Consider the following 17,797-nt stretch of genomic DNA (forward strand, 5'->3'; position numbering starts at 1 on the left):
ATTGACATTGTAGTCACTCAAACAGCTACAGCTGTAAAACACCTTGACTACTTTAGTCTAGTATATTTTCCTCTTGGTGTTTGGTGGCGAGGTGGTTTCTTGGTGGCGAGTTTGTTGGTGGCAAAATTCCCTGGTGGCGAGATGACCAGATACCCCCTTATTGGTTGATTTTATGGTCAGGTGGCAATGGCTACAGTAAATCTAATTCAGAGACTACAGAGATCATTTTAAAGTAATAGGACTAAAAAATTTGGCCAAGACAAACAAGCATTGGCAGTTGTTTCAGGACAACCCAGGAGAAATTGAAGTACTTACCATTACTGTGAAGTCCAATCGCATAACAAAATAAAGGTATATAAAAGATTTAAATCTGGCATTTTCATTCCTTAACAGACGTCGCAAACCGCCATGTTTTCAAACCCAGGCCTCCCCAGAATATTATGGTGCACAGGTAATCATTCTTTTCGGAGGCATTGTGGGAAACTACTTCATAAGTTGTCAAATATACGTTTACATGAGGTAAGCAAATTTTGTTAATTAATCAGGGCTGTCGGAGAGTAGCTGGCCAGCTTCAGCAAAAATCACCGATGCTTAATTATAGGGCTGTCAACTAGGCTATTATTCAGAGTACTCAAATAGCGTATCTTTCAAAAGACAGTGGACTTTATTTTGTTTGCCATTCCTCGCTGAATGTTTGATGGCCAGTCTTTGATGTAACCTTCAGGCTTTTGATTGAAACCACAGGCTTTTTGCTGTTGTTACTGTATTTCTCTTATGTGAATATGCAAGTGTTATACTTTCTGTTTCAAGGAAGTACTTTTGCTCAAGATTAATTTGTTTACGTGAAAGTGCGAATATCCTTCAAGGAAGCCATTTCGGGCCACTTTGCGTCATTTATATCAAAATATGTTATAATACCATATTTATTCGCCTATAAGCCGAGCGATTTTTGCAAAAAATTTTACTCAGTTTTGGGAATTTTTTTCCGAAAAGGGGGGTTCGGCTTATAGCCGAGAGTTTTGAATAATTTTTTCTTCGAAGCGTCATCAACAAAGTGAAAATCATCATAGACATTTCTGATTTGGCTTATAGCCAAGTCAGTTTCAAGAAATTATAGTAAAACACAACAAAAACAAGTCGTAAAATGTTGGTCATTGAACTTTTATATAATTGGTGGCTCCTAAAGGAACCGTTTGTGTGTGATAGTTATTAGCTTTCAACTAAAAGTTTACTCGCCATCAGTCTCGTCTTCGTTGTCCGTCTCGAACTCATCCTCCATTTCTTCATCATCATGGAGTTCCTGTGAGTCCTTGGAGTAGATTGCGTCGTCTTCCGTTCCATCCATGGCATTGGAAATTCCACAGCTCTTAAAAGACTTCTTTACCATCTCCTCTGGAATCTCTTGCCATGCTTCTTTAATCCATCAAAGGACAAGGTTTCTAGTTGGTGCCTTCTTCTTTCCTGCCGGGGTGAACTCAAATGGCCCGGTGATCATCCACGCCAAGTACTTTTTCCGGACGTGATCTTTAAATGGCTTATTCAGGCATTTATCCAAGGGGTGCAAAACGGGGGTTAGACCTCCAGGGATGACTGCTGCATCGATGTTGCACCGTTGGAGATCGCTTTTGATGGCATCAGTTAGGTGAGCTCTGAACAAATCCCACACTAGTAGCGACGGTTCGTTACAAGGGTTCCTTGGCAAACACTGGCAAATCCGCTGCTGAACACCTGGCTCATCCATCCATCCTTTTTTGTGAAAGGAAACGCGGAGAGAATCAGGAATGACGAGGTCTCGTGGAGTCCGGACGCCTTTAAAGATGACCTTGGTAGGAAGTTTGGTCCCATCTGCAGCGACGCCAAGAGTTACGGTGAAGGTTCGCTTCTCTGCTCCGCAAGATTTAACAGGCACAGTTCTACTACCACTGAACTCTAGCGTTTGGCTTGAAGGAAGTTCAAAACGCATTGGCGTCTCATCCATGTTGTAAATTTGGGACAGGCGATAATCTGTTCATCATCTGGCTGCGATGATAAACCAGTGGAACTGGACAATTTTCTCTTCTAGGTCTTCAGGTAGTCGCTGGGTGAGTGTTGTTTTTGTTCGAAGGCTTACTGAGTGGCGTCGTTTCCAGTTCTGGTACCAGCCAAGGGAAGCTTTAAAGGAAGGATTGGTAGACAGTTCTTTTGCCTTCAGGCGCAGCATTAATCCACTCACAGCAATACCTGTGAAAAATAGAACCGTCCAGGATAAATAAACGTTAAAGCGAACGAAGTGATCGAAGCGAAGTGTTCTGTTTACTTTGCGTTGACAGGCATTGTTAATTTGCTATGATGATTTCTAAATCTGGCCAATCACAAGCGTTGGTTCCCACAGGTCGACAAACAAACTCACGTGCACTCGCTCATGCGAAGAGATCGAGGGAAAACTTTTTGATCGATTTCGATAATAAAAAATCAATTGAATCTACGCGAAATGTTTATCCAATTTGACATGAAGCGATGAGTACTCACCTTGCTCTCTTTGGTCTGAAAACCATTCCAACATCTGCTGGTCTAGCTCTGGATACTTTGGAGTGAAGCGGCCCAACGTTGTTCATTTTGCAGACATCCTCAGCTCGCCGTTGAAAAGCTTCGCCTGGTCTCTTCTCCATTAACGAACCATCGACTCACTAATCCCATAATCTCGGGCGATCTCTGAGTTGTTTTCAACAGCCTCAGCTTCAGCAACAACTTTGAGCTTAAAAGCCATGTTGTAAGAAGTACGGCGAACTTTTGGCATGATGAATACGATCAAGGACGATATGTAAACTGATAATTTCGGTAAGCGTTTATTTGAGACTTAGTCTGAATGGTGGAATTCGTTATGTTCAGCTGTACTTATAGACTAGTTAGGATCAATTGATATTCACATTCTCGCTGATTCGCTAACTGTTTACAATAAACTTTTGAATAGTCATTTGGTTGTGTTCATTCGTTCAACAACCAACATATGTTTCCTGAGAGGGACGCTTCAAAGGTGAAATTTTTCTGCGAAACTTTGGTCTCGGCTTATAGCCGAGAGTTTTCCAATTTTTTTTTGACAAGCTTAAGCCCATCGTCAGTTCTTTCAAGTTTGGGGTCTCAGCTTATAGCCAGGATCGGCTTACAGGCAAATAAATACAGTAGTTATTTTTATAACAGTTTTTGTTTCATCAAAACCTACATGATAACTAAGCAACAAAGTATACAATATTTTAAGGGCAACCAAGCAGTCATCAGGGCAACCAGAGACAAGGGTTAGGTTGTTCTGCATTTGGAATAAGAACAACTTGAACATTGTGAAGGTGAATTAATCAACATGACACGAGCGTGGGACAAAGAAAAATTCTGAGTCCCCGACAGGAATCGAACCCATGACCTCCCGAACACCGGGCGGGCGCTCTATCCACTGAGCTACGAGAACTCATGGAGAGCAAGGTCATTTAACTTAGTTCATATATGATAGGTGTCCTGCATACTGCTAGGATCAACGCTATCGAATTCATCGTGAGTAGTGATAAGTTAATAAAGATGGGGAATTTTAAGCTCGGTAATGAAATGTGAAGGTGAATTAATCAACATGACACGAGCGTGGGACAAAGAAAAATTCTGAGTCCCCGACAGGAATCGAACCCATGACCTCCCAAACACCGGGCGGGCGCTCTATCCACTGAGCTACGAGAACTTATGGAGAGCAAGGTCGTTAAAATTCCCCATCTTTATTAACTTATCACTACTCACGATGAATTCGATAGCGTTGATCCTAGCAGTATGCAGGACACCTATCATATATGAACTCAGTTAGATGACCTTGCTTTCCATGAGTTCTCATAGCTCAGTGGATAGAGCGCCCACCTGGTGTTCAGGAGGTCATGGGTTCGATTCCTGTCGGGGACTCAGAATTTTTCTTTGTCCCACGCTCGTGTCATGTTGATTAATTCACCTTCACATTTCATTACCTAGCTTAAAATTCCCCATCTTTATTAACTTATCACAACTTGAACATTTTTTTTAATTTTGTGCACTGCATTGGGATCATTTTTCTCTCATTTATCATGCATTCTCCATGTCATCTGGAGCCCTAAAAAATCAACCCAAGCAAAATAATGGTGAGGCTACAGCACTACCAGCCCCTCCCTCTCAGCAGAGTCTGTAAATGTTCCCCAGCTAGCGACAACTGCCATCCGCTTTCTCACTGACCAGAGGTTACTTTGACTTGGGGGTAATTCCATTTGCCTCATTTCTGGACACTAAACTCCAGCTAAACAACAAACCACTTTATCAATGTTCCCTTGAGAAATAGTTAGTTTTGTTTTCTCTCAAATCTTGAGGTTTCCCATGACTTTGTTGTGGAAAACATCAAAAGTCTTGGGAAAACAGAGCTAACTTTTTTCCTCCACACCAGTAATTAAGTGTATATATTTATTGACAAAGTTCGTTTTAAAAAAGAAGGAAAAAATTAAAAATATGATAATTAATATAGGAAATATACAATTCAGATCAAAGCTGGTAAATTCCACCTAAAATAATACAGACACCAACTATTATACACTAAAGTGTCCATTAAGCAAGCTCTCAAAATAAATGTCACCAAGCATTCAATTAGAGTAACAGTCAAGAAAAATTTTCAATGTCTTGACTGCAATTTGAGTACAAATCTCTATCCTCATTCAAATGGGTGCACATCTGGTATTTTAAATTATTAATAAATAAAAATTCTTATTCAGTTTCAAACATGACAACAAAGTCACTAAAATAGTATGTACATTATCATGTCTGAAAAAGAAGTTTCTGCTTGACAAAGTGGGATCAACCTATAGATAGCTTCTATTTTCTAACAGGGTACAGTGGGCCGCTATGGCACTGTGGCTTTGGGGACTAAAACTAAAGAAATCACATTGAGGTTGAAGCACAAATAATCAGTGAGAGCCCAATTCAGGAGTATATTTTTTCCTATCAGCCACCAATATAATGTGGTAATGCCATCTCAGAATGGCATTTAGTTTATAGAGTCTCAGGAAATCTCTTTCACCCTAGTTCCTGACATTTCTGCAAGTCAGCCAATTTCTATTTCCCTCAGAGGTTTGAGAAATCAGGATTCCATTGTAAAAAATGTTATATCAGGGCATGGGAGGGTCTCCAGAGTGTTAAACCCTCACCCAGTTGTCTGATGGTACTTCCCAATGATTCAGTGAAAGGCCTATGCGGTCTTCTATTCATTCTGGCACAAGCAGTACTTATAATAATAGTTTTACGTCCGGATACCCTGACATACATGTGTAGGTAGGCATAGTAAAGCCGGCACATATCTCCAGTTTAATGATAACAAAACAACCAGGAATATTTCAATTATCCCTAGTTGGGATGCTAGTCCATTTCTTGTTTACTTCCAGCATTAAATTTCCCAGTACCCCATTTATACACCTGGGTGGAGAGTGGCACTGTGAGAATTAAGTGTCTTACAGAAGAACCATTACTAGCAAATAAACTACTCAACTCTGAGTCCAGGACACAAACCATTAATAGAATTAATAACATTAAGTAAATCAAATATTTTATGTAGTGGTATCAACCTGCCTTTTGTCATACCTTTTGTTTTTTCCATGCAAATTGTCATATTACAGTACACTGTTCAAGAATGTTTGGCGGTTTGCTCGTCAAGTAACTTGCAATTAAATCTCAATTGGAATTTTGCTCAAGCAAGTTGCCAAGTTCTATTTGAGGTTTTGACAAGTTCCAGTTTTGCTTTCCAAGTTCCTGTTGTCAGTTTTTGTGTGTAAACTGAAAGAATACCTCTTTTGTGTATATAGCCACGAAAAAAGTTACGAGACAGTACTACAGGAAATTACATGTGGTGCTCAAAGGTTTAGTTCACATTATGGCCATACTGGGGAACTGTTTCAAAATTGAAAAAAAAAACAAACAAAAAAAACAGTTGTACATGTATGTTTGGTTATAGTTGCCCTGTTCTCAAAAGTTCCTCTCTTCAGGTTTACAAAACCAGTTAACATTTCCTTTAAGATTCCTTTGGCAATCTGAAAGGTTAAGAAGCATGATGTTTGTAGATGTAGAAAAAGTAAATATTTGTGTTTCAGCAATAGTAAAAGTTTCAGTTTCTAATTTCTATCCCATGCATATAATCATGGATATCCAGAGGAAAAGGTATATAAGACCTTAGTTGCCCCAATTTATTATGTGCTGTTTGTGATAAACTTGAGTTTTCATAACTGAAGCATTTTTTTGACATCTAGAGGTTTTGTAACTTTTAATGATGACGGAGTAAAATATAATATTAGCAATTGTGACACTTAAAAAGTAAAACTTCCTGTAGTTTTCAGACAACGTGACGTGTTCTATAAATATACAAGTCATGCTATGGTTAAATTGGTTTTTGGTTTCAATTCAGTTTCAATTTCTAATTGACCTCAAACATGCAAAACCAAATTTATTCTAAATACAAGGTAGTTGAAGTAGCCAAAGATAAACCAATTGATCATTTATTTAGAATCTTTTCTCAACAACAGTAACAGCTGTTCTATAATGCAATGTGTCTACGTAATTTACCAATGTAAGGAAAACAAATAGTTGTAATGCTATTCAACACTAAGTATCTTGATGAAATAATTTATGAGATATAAAAAGCAGTTCAAAACGTAGTTTCATTTTGAATTTAAATTATTCATATACACTGTAGCTTCAATCACCTAAAGAAGTTACATGTACATTTCACTTTTCAACAACTCGACACATGGTTGACCTTTTTTTGAATCATGGTTATCAGCACTTAAGCTTACATCTTAAAGCTGATGTCACAAGATTTTGTTGTGATTGTCTTGTTTCCTTTGTAATCTTTGACATCCTAGTCTTGTGTAATCAATATCCTTATTTGGTCTTCCGCTAAGGTTTGGAAAAACATGGGAAATAACCTGTGTGTGGTTATTTGGAACATGTTAATTACAGATCTTTAACAATGTTTAGTTAAAATGATGTGGAAACTAGGAATTGAACATAATTTTCCAGACAAATTATGTTTTTGTCAATGTGCAGGAAGATCAAAGTTTTGCTTCATTTTTGTTCCGAGTTGTGTAAAATGAAAATGAGGAGTATGGGATTCAAGTGTTATTTACGTGAAGTTGAGGAATGCTGTACTAAGGTGATAAAATATTTAGTCCAGATTTCATAATTGCTCCTGCAATTGTATCGTTTGTTTAGAAGTTATTTGCCTTGCCTTTTAGAATAATTTCAAGAATCACTGAGTTTGAAGCTTGAACCTTGTCTGCGTGACATGTTCTAATTAACCTGTTTCAGCATGCAAAATCACTATCATGATAACCACTATTGTGTCTGTGATAGATCATTTTTCTTTCAACTGTTTGTGTCTTATCACTGATCAGAGTAAAACAATTTTTTCTTCTTAACCTTGGTAACTTTTGGGACACCTCGTCAATATTATATGCATAAAAAATATACTGCACACCACAGTGGTACTTGTGCATGTCTGATGTTTTCCTGATGTCTTAATCACCTTTCATTCAAAAACTGTAACATTTGCATCATGTTCATTCTTTTTAAAGCAGACAGATTGTAATGCCTCAGAACATCATCAACTACAACACATAAAAGAAATATTGTCTTGAAAACTTGAATGTTGTCAGACTTTTTATACCTACTAACAATACTGCTAGTACCATATACTTCTGATTGGTTGAAAGTGGTACAATAATTTATCCCAGATTACATTAATAGCTCAACAATTAAATTTTAATTATATCAGTTGCACTTAGGACTTGCTCGTCTTTGTGGCTCATTTGCAAATGAAAGAAATTATTTTATGAAGAACTTTGGCAAAAAATGTTGAGAAATTTGATGTTAGAAAACTAAAATATTTAATCACAGTGTGGCTTAACAAAAGTCGTTAGTTTCTCTGATAGAAGCTCATAAAAATTATTAACAGTTGCCATATTTTTATTTATTGTTTGCTCAAAACATTTAGGGATTAATAGTATTGTACTTGTGAACAGATCGGACTTTTTCTAATTTCCACTCATGGCTAGGTACTCATGGCTGTGGCAAACAGTCGAGAAAATCAGGCTGATCTGTTAGCGTATATAATACCCGTAATCCCTAATTTATTGTTTCTCAAATAGACCAATGATTTCCCACTACATTTAATAGCTTAACTTGGAAGATGATCATTAGTCATGCAACCTGTTAGTCCTGGTGATTATGTTTTTTCCCTACAAGATTAGTTACATGTATGTGCTTGCACACTGCGTGCATCTCTGAAGCAATGTAAAGCTACAATGTAAATTCTATAGAAAATGCTTACAATATAGTTAGGGGTAATGGTCAAATGTATGTTGGCGGTCAACTCAAATGACTCAGCTTGATCCTTGAAACTCAAAAACTATCAGGTGTTGAGTCAAGTTGTTTGATTTGTTTATGTTTGTTTATTTATTCCCCATAATTAAAAGTACACAATGTGTAGTGCTACATATAAAATTGTTTTGGGAGGAAGACCTAAGAGACCCTTACAGGTTTTTACAATGTAGTCTCCCTTTAAGTAACTTACAAGCTATATAAAAACTATATACTTTTTCATTCAGTGGGTATCAGTGAGATCAGCATTTTACAAATAAATTACAATATAATTATTAGATCTCATATGTGTAATTGCAGTTAATAATAATTTGTAATAATAATTTTAATTACAAGTATATCTATCTATTTTCAAGTTGAGTTGTTCAAGTTGAGTCATTCATGTTTAGAGCTGAGTCATTTGAGTTTCAAGTCAAGTTGTTTGAGTTTCAAGTCAAGGAAACAAAGAGCTTATTTCTCAATTACTTTTTCACAAGATTAAATGTAGTGAACATATGAGTAAAGTACCTTAGGAGTTGTTTATCTTTGAAACATCAAATATATTTCAATCTTTTCCTACAACTGTGATCATAAAAACCTTGAACTTCATACCAACAATTTGGACAAAGGTACAAAATTTACTGTCATGAATGTACTGAGTATATAACTCATAACTTATAATTACTGAAGGAGGCCATTCTTGAGGCCTATTGTTCATTGCCATTGTAAGTTATGTGTTCCTTGTAAATATCTTTCGGTGTCTTGAAACTCAAACCTTGAAAATCATTCTCAGTTTTTGAAAGTATTGAGGATCAATAATTAAGTTTCTAGTCAAGACTGTCTACTCACAATTGAGCAGTACTGTACAACAATGCTCAATCCACGACATATATAGCCACCTTAATGATTATTCTCTGGGGCAGATACAGGATTTTAGAGAAGGGTGTTCGAGATATGGACTGCAAATGGCGTTCCCCTGTAGGAGTGTCTGGGGGCATCTGACCCCAGAGAATTTTTAAAAATAAGGTCCTCAGAAATGTGATTTCTGCCATTCTGAGGCTGAGTCAGGGTGTTGTAATACCTCAGGGTGTTTTTTATTAAGGGTGTTTGACCAACCCCCAAACCCCCTAGATCCATCCCATATTCCTGAGATGCTTTACTGTTGTGTCTGATGTGTATTTTTTTGGTCTTTCAGCCCTCCAGAGGCTTTGTGAATGAAAAGTTCTACACCCACCCCCCTCTGTTACCAGGAGAACAGATCATATCACAGCAGGATCATGTAACTTGTGTGGACACCTTTGATGATATAGCACAGGGGATACTCCATATTACTACATACAGAGTTATTTTTGCCGGATGTCATGTGCAGGTATGTCATCCCATAGGCATTACTGAAGTACAAGTTCCTTAGTGATTAAGTTGAAGTCTAAAAGTAGCTTATCTATGATACAGATATCATTTTTAATTGACTAGTATAATTATAAAGTGTATTTGAACAGGTATCGTTACACGGAATACCATATGGAATTTTTGCCATGTCAGTGGGCTGTCATAAAAGATAATAAGTTCACCACTTAAAAGCACAGTGCTAGTAGTGATCTGAATGTTACTTGTTGAATGTTGCAGCATTTGTTAGATGATGAGTTTGTTGATGCCGAACCTGAAGATGTTGCTCGAAGAGGGCATTATCATCAGACACGTTCCAGACAGGCCTCTCTCAGTCACCAAAAATTACATGCAGCCAAGAGTTCAGAGGAAACAGTAGACAAGAAACAGACTTCAAGTAAAAGGTGCATTAGCTGATGTTCCCTTATTGCCAACTTAAAATACTTGGATAGGTGAATTTTCTTTCATTTGTCTCACCATGGAGTCACTTTGAGATGTAGATCACAACGTTTCAACTGCTATACTGCTAGTTTTCATCAGGCGATGAGGTCGATTGTTGTGTGTCGCTATTTGTAGCACCTTGGTTTGCTGCTACAAATAAAACCATGTTAGTCTCACTAAATCCGACGTTAAACACACACACAGACAAAAAGGAACTTTCTCTCTGAACATGATCTTTGACGTGAACTTCTTTAGAATGTTTACTCATATATTGTAATATTTACTGTTAATTTTAATGTATGTGGAATACCTGATGTGTCATTTCATCATGTGACATCACAACCTAATAGCTAAGTGTATGACACAGAAAACTTGTATTGTTATTGTTGTTGTTACAGTTAATGACCTTTGAAAACTCTCAGATAAAAAACACAGACCAGTTGCAGAGGAATGATTTTTGTCACAATAAAATATAGATTACCTTCATTTATCTGGCTTTTAAACTTTAAAATTCTAAATCTAATTTTAATTCACAAAGTGTAAGAAATTTCCATTGTGGTCTTTATGGCCAACTCTCAAGATATCTGTCAGTGAGAGGGGAACATATAGTACTAGCCAAAATATGTGTGCTGCTGGGTGCAAAAACTCCTACCCTGTACAAGACCAAGAAATTCTAATTTGAGACCCTGTTTCAGATACCCTGTTCCAGATTGAATAGGCTAAGGTAAGACTGGTTCTCATATGCCGCCGGCACGGCCTGGGACACCACTAGGGCATATGTGAACATTTATTGCCAAATCATAATCTGTCCCAGGCATTAACTGCCGGCTTCCCTGTGAAGTTGAGCTGAGTTCAACCTTGCAGGCAAGCCAGCGGTTGTCGGCAATTGTCGGCAATGAAAATATTTTATGTGAACATCATCTAGACCATCTGCGGCCGCAATGTATGACGTAACAATTTGATTTGCATTTCATGCCAATTTGAGTTCCTTGGCGATCCATCGCAGATTCGCCAGGGACCCACTGGAACAGATTGCCGAATGTTGTCACTTGCAACCAGCAGGTTGGTCAGCAGCATATCAGAACCAGGCTTTACCAACCTATTCCAGACCATTCTCATAATCAATAATCTTATAGTTTTTACTGAGTGTAGATAGCAGGCAAAATCTACATCAAATACTACATGTCAGATTTATCTACTTGAACAAAGCACTATCGCAACTGCTACCATACAAAAGACCTTTATCTCTGAGGTCTAAGACAAGTGAATGGTAATCAGATTGAAGCATGTCCCATAAATATACTAGTAGAACTCTACTAATAGATATTAATTAACATCAATACACACCTATAATATTTGTGTTATTTTGAAGGAATGAAAGTCTAATGAAATAGATATTGATAGAATACTGCAAAAAATATCTACAGCCTCTTAAAGTAATATCATTTCTCACTTTTAATTAAAGGTTAAGTGCATCTGACCTGACAAAGAAAATAAAGGCAACCACTATGACAAGAGGAATGCGGCATAGTCAGTCAATGATAAGAAAAAATCATTCAGGATGTCATCTCCCTGGCATGAATGAACAATCTGTCAAACTACAGACGTTGAGACCTAGACCCATTATTTTGTCTAACATTGAACATGTTGGTGAGTTTGACATGTTGTACTGCACTTAGCATTTACTTTAGGCTTGTTATATTATAGTGTGTTTTTTATTAAACAAATAATGGTAATTGAACAGAGTGGAGTGCAATTTGGTCTGAAATCAGACTTCTGATTTCAAACTTGAATGGGCACACAGCCCAAGTTAAATTTGAAATCACAAGTATGTTTTCAACCAAAATAGCCTGACAAGAAGTTCAAAATCCACTTTATTACATCCACTTTGAAATTGCATAATTTAATCTCCTAAATTCAGGAGTTTGGTCAGAACCCATATTTAAGTTATTGATCCGGTAGCCACTTTGTCAAAAAGTTTTCCATTCTCATTTGCTGGGAAAAAAGATGTGCCCAAGAGCAAAAAATAGTGCAATACTTGAATGAATTGCACTGCTGAGAGTCAATCAGTTTGCAAGGATCACCAGCAATTTCAAAATGAACATAATAAAGAATTGAATCAAAGCTGTTGTCAATAGTTTAGTAAGTGCCAGTGATCCATTAGTCAAAAGTAAAGGCCTGGATGCACAGTGCAACGTTTTGTGCAACATTTGTCAATCATGTATCCACCCCTCAATTTGTTATGTGCAGTATTGCAGAAGCAGAAGGAGATTCTACTCCTGACCAGCACTATTACCTGCATAAGGGGTTAGCAATATTGGGCACAAGGCTGCATGTGGGGTTCCTGGTTATAAGTGAAGTACCGAGTTGGACTCACAATTGAGTGGTTACATTTTAAATTGGGCCCTTTTATTTGTGTTTTGCTCTCAGACAAGACACATTACTCTCATGTCCCTCTTTTAACCCAGGTACATCTGAAGAGGTGCTGTTAAATAATATTGTTTGGGCAATCCAATAATATCCTGCCCAGGGCAGTTAAATGATAGTTTGTTTTGGTACACATTTGACAAAAAAACTTCTTAGTAGCTTGTGTCACTGATTGATTAAATATATGTTTCTCAATCATTTATCATTTAATGTTATTTCTAATTTAAATAAATGTCATGTATTGTAGATCATAGTTATGAAATTGTGGCATCAGTCCCTCTGGCAAGCATCTCAGATGTAAAGAAGTTTTCCAAGAAGAATTTGCCAAAGGACAAACAGATGTTCTTGATGGATGGGTTTGAGATCCTTTGTAGCAACATCCAGTCATACAGGGTAATTAGTCTGCCCTAGATTTCTATTTCTCGGACTCTTATAACATAGCAATTTCACAGAAACTTGGCTTTCATATTGGACATCCGTGTTATGGTCAATTGACACCCTATCAAAACAAGGTATCCGCTGACCACAGGGTTCGTACGGGTCCTGGAAAACCTGGAAAGTCCTGGAATTTTATTGTGGCATTTTCCAGGACTGGAAAGTCCTGGAAAAGGGCTACTGGTCCTGGAAAGTTCTGGAAATCTGTTAAACTCAAGTAAAAAAATATGAAATGTATGGCAGACAGTAAGGAGAATTAACATTAAGATCTTGGGATTGAAAGGGTTAATGTGAATTTTAGAGTCCTGGAAAAATCAATCTGAGTCCTGGAAAAGTCCTGGAAAAGTCCTGGAAATTTGTTTCTGAAAAAGGGTAGGAGCCCTGTGACCAGTGTAACTTGGCCATATCACATGCTCAGGTTTGGAGCTTATCGAGGTCATGTGTTTTTTGAAGTTGACCGCTGCCCAGGTACTTGTTTTTGATTGGATCACAGACTCATGCCGGGTTAGCTTGTAATCAGGGGCTCTGCTTTTAGGCTTGGCTAAATCTAGATATTAGAGGATAAACCATCAATGCTAATAGCACTGTTATCAAAAGGGTCAAAACTACATCTCAGTAAAAAGTACATCAAAATAATCAAAATTAATTTAAAAATTAAATGTAAAAACTAAAAATGAAAAATAATTTATCGTGGTAAATGGTTTGAACCCAGGAGTATCAGAAGGTTGTATCTATTAGTACTTTTAATTTTTGGGGTGAGACTAGTTCTGAAGAGAGCTGTTGCAGTGACTGACATTTTGACAACCTGAGTGGAAGTCATCATCAGAATCGAGTGAAAAAAATTAAATTTAGAAGTGAAGAGTTTTTTTTTTTGCTTGGCTCTGCAGTTGACTTGCTGCTCAGGTTGTCAAAATGTCAGTCACCAACAACAGTTCTCTTCAGAACTACACTCTTTCATCTGACCACTCTACATTTAACTTAGAATAATTCATCACTGTCGTGTGAAATCAAAGAAATCCTTATCACAACTTCACAGTAGTGGTTTGGAAGGCTGGTCTTGAATGACATCTTAGCTACAGAGTACAGTTTTGATCCAAATCATATGTTGGTGTTTGTGATAAACTGTGTGGAGGTTTTCATCTCTCTACTGGTATTTAGAAATGTGATGAAACTTGGTCTCTCTTGTTTCATATGTTATTTAAACAACATTTTTATTGCCAGTAGAAGTATGAATAATTTGGTGATGTCATGTAATATAGCAAATAGTCATACATATTGTTTCCCTTTTATTTCAAACATCAATACAACTGTGCAGCAGAAGTACATGTATTTGCCCATTACTCAAACAATTTGTTATGCTGGAAACTTAAACATGGTAACCTTAAAACTGACTGGTTGCTAGCTGCCTGGAATTAAATACCAATGGACAATATGTTGAGACATCATTTCTGAGTAATGATCACATCATATCATACATGTATTTTATGATCTAGTTTGCCATTTGCAATTTTTGTGTCTTTTAGTTCTGTCTTGGTCTTCAGAGCACACTTGACGCTGAATCAGTTATGAAAATCATTCTTCAAAGTTCGAAAACAGTAAGTCATCTCACTAGAATACCAGTCAATCAATCCATATATCCCCAACCTATCAGCAGGTCCTTCTTGTCAATTCAATCCTGATGTCATCATGTTCACACATGTTCCTGACTTCAGGATCTTACAACCTCCATGGCCATGTTATACACAGGATAATTTGAAGGCATTTATGAATGAACACCCTAATGTTCTTCATTATTCCCTTTTTATTTATCAGCATTCTGATCTATGACTATACCGCAGCAGCACTGCCTTTATATTTGAGTTAAATAACCTGGCTAATGAACTATTTCAGGAATTATTGTGATGTCAAGTGGCATTCATAAAAATGATTTGATTTCTGCCTTATATGTGTAAAATTACAGAAATCAGGTGTTAAATAATTTTATTCCGACTTTCAGTATTGAATGTGGACTCAAATTTAATTTCTTTTATAGAGGCATAAACATTTTGTCCCGTTTGGCAAAAAAATGTATGAAAAGTGAAAAGCTAACCAGGGTGAGAAACCAGATAATGGTTACCCACCCTGGTTACTTCCCTCAGATCTGAGAGTTAGTCTGGTTCACCTTGTATCTTATTGTGTTTTTCAAAGCACATTTATGTTAAGATATCACTTGAACTGAAGTGATTTACATGTACAATACGTTTTCTTTCATGATGTCTTCAAAAATCATTTCAACCTTAATTTAATTTAGAAAATAGCCCAAAGAAAATACACGTGCTGATATGTTTTAAGTCATGTTTCTATAACTCAATAGAAACACAGAACTAGCATGAGCTGTTGTTGTAATGATGGCGCTAGCAAAGAGAATTTACATTTGTTGATCAAAGTAAACAAGGTGTTTTGTTTTTTTCATTGTAGTATTTTCTAAAAGAAATAGAATACATGTTCTCCGTGTTTCTGTCCAGTTCTAGAAACACTCGTGGAAGTTTGGGAGGGCTCAAAAAAGCTGTGGAAACACTCGCCTGTTGGCTTGTATTCCCACAGCATTTCTCATTCTTCCAGACGTCCACTCATGTTTCCCTAACGTGACAGAAACATGGTACTAACATGTTTTCTATTTCTTAATTAATAGGGCTGTAAACATCAAGGGATGGTGCTGTGAGAAACCCAACGTTTCTGTGATTTCATACAAACAAATGTTGAATTTTCTTTTTGCAGGAGTTTTCTAAGTTATTTGCCTTTATTCACAAAAGTGCTATCCTGCTGCCTAAGTCATGCACCATTTTGGACAGAAAAGATGCACCAAACTTCTACAAATTTGATTGTAAGCATGTCTCACAATTTTTCTGATTGTAGAAAACCACTTGCTATGATAACGTTAAATACTAGAAAATAAGACTTCATATCTTCAACAATAAGCACTCTATCTATTAGGCAATAATTTCTAAGTAAGAATAAATTTCTTTGTTGATATTGTGCAATATCCCATCCAAATAAGAAACTCTTTCTCAAGATTTCAAACCCCCTCTTGTAATGACCTAACCCCACTGCCCCCCCCCCCCTTTCTGGCTCTGTTTTAGGTCCCACCCCATTTCATCGATTCTGTTACATTTACTAATTAATCAGAAATTCTAATGGCATGGTTATGTTTTGCTTACTTGTAGTGGAGTGTGACAGACTGACGTTATTTTACTCAGGAAACTGGAAAACTTGCAGTGAGTAGTTTGGGAAGAACGGTAACATGATTTTACATTGTACCCTGAGTCGAACTGGTGTGTTGGCCCTTGTATTGCACTATGATTATCAGTTGAGTAAGGCGCGACGAAAGTTTGGTCACCATGTTTTAAGGTGAAAATCGTGTTGTTGCCATGGGCAACTGGCTCCTTTTCCAGTGGCAACTTGTCTGCTATGACGTCATTGGCAGCAAAGCGCGCGAAATTGTAGGGGACGCGACAGGCGACGCAAGGCTGTTGATATTGTTACCAATGGAAACAAAATAAGTTTCCCGTAACAACACCGTTATTTTAAGGCTAAGATTTCGTCACCAAACTTTCGTCACGCCTTACTCAACTGATAGTCGTATTATTCATAATGCCTCCGTTGACAATGTTGAGAGCAATTTAAGTGTCGGCAAGTTATGGGACATGTATTTGATTTGGGTTATCCAATCCAAGTGCAAGTTCAGCCTTTAAAGTACGTAATAGCAAACAAGAGATGATCTTCAAGTAGATACAAACAATTTTAAAATAAAAGTTTTCGGATGACCTGCATCCATCATCAGTTTTGATTACAGAAAGAGTATTTGAAAATTGTTGTTGAATTACAACTTGGAAATGAGTGAGTAAAATTCATTAATGTCGAGAGAAAAACGAAGGCAAGAAATGTAACAATGGAAATCAAAAGAATAACGAGGGTTTTTACAATTCCCACCCAATATGCACAGCCTTCTTTTCTGCCATCAAAACTGTTAATGGCTGCAATATTCAAGTTCATGTAAGTGCACTTATTTCTGATATAATTGCATGTTCTTTTTCTCAAGACTCCACTGTGATCCTTATTTTAACTCCATACCAGATGAAGACTTAAATTAATCTTTTGAGGTTGTAAGAATCTAAATTTTGAAATTTATACAGGTTGTGTTAAGATCTAGTGGTTAGTGTTCAAAATTTGAGATAAAGAGGCTGGGAGTTGCTTTCTGAGGAAAGACACCTTACACACATTATAAGTGATAGAACTTGCCCTAGACCCAACATGAAGTGACGTTTGATTGGATTTCTCAAAAGTTGGTGTCTCTACATAAATGCTGTTCTACATCGGAGGCAGTGTGGCCGAGTGGTTTCTGCTTTTGTTGTAATCCAGAGGTCCCCAGTTCAAGGCCTCCCCCCTGCCACTGGCGGGATTTGTTTCTCGTTAATCCCGAGTTCAAATCCTCGGTCACGCTTTGTAAATAGCCAACTGGTCTGCCTCCTGCCAGGTTGGGATTTTTAACTTTGTTCCGTTTATTTGAAATATTTGTTTCCTTTGTTTCAGTCGCATGCCTGTAAACTAGCTAAGCTTAGTGCTTGTATAGCTAAGTGCATGACCAATAAGGTTTACATTTACATTTTTTTTTTTTACATTTTTATAGTGGGAGTTAAAAATTGAACATAATTAATTTTGGTGACACCTTTCTTGCAGACATAATTGCTTTTAATAC

General features: G+C 37.1%; 1 protein-coding gene across 3 annotated transcripts in view; it reads left to right on the forward strand.

Moving 5' to 3' along the window:
- LOC145483562 (myotubularin-like) overlaps window positions 1–17,797 on the forward strand; it is a 53,671-nt gene that overhangs the window by 2,238 nt on the left and 33,636 nt on the right. For 2 of the 3 annotated variants that reach the window (XM_081462097.1, XM_081462095.1), the window contains exons 1-8: window positions 6,933–7,168; window positions 9,569–9,742; window positions 10,000–10,163; window positions 11,666–11,850; window positions 12,875–13,020; window positions 14,586–14,657; window positions 15,820–15,925; window positions 16,266–16,316. In XM_081462097.1, the coding sequence (XP_081318223.1) occupies window positions 7,043–7,168; window positions 9,569–9,742; window positions 10,000–10,163; window positions 11,666–11,850; window positions 12,875–13,020; window positions 14,586–14,657; window positions 15,820–15,925; window positions 16,266–16,316 (1,024 nt within the window). In that variant the 5' untranslated portion in view covers window positions 6,933–7,042. Of the gene's footprint in view, window positions 1–6,932; window positions 7,169–9,568; window positions 9,743–9,999; window positions 10,164–11,665; window positions 11,851–12,874; window positions 13,021–14,585; window positions 14,658–15,819; window positions 15,926–16,265; window positions 16,317–17,797 lie in introns of those variants that run through there. The other variant, XM_081462096.1, reaches the window with a different exon arrangement.

The sequence above is a fragment of the Orbicella franksi genome, chromosome 4, assembly GCF_964199315.1.
Source record: "Orbicella franksi chromosome 4, jaOrbFran1.1, whole genome shotgun sequence".
NCBI classification, from domain to species: domain Eukaryota; kingdom Metazoa; phylum Cnidaria; class Anthozoa; order Scleractinia; family Merulinidae; genus Orbicella; species Orbicella franksi.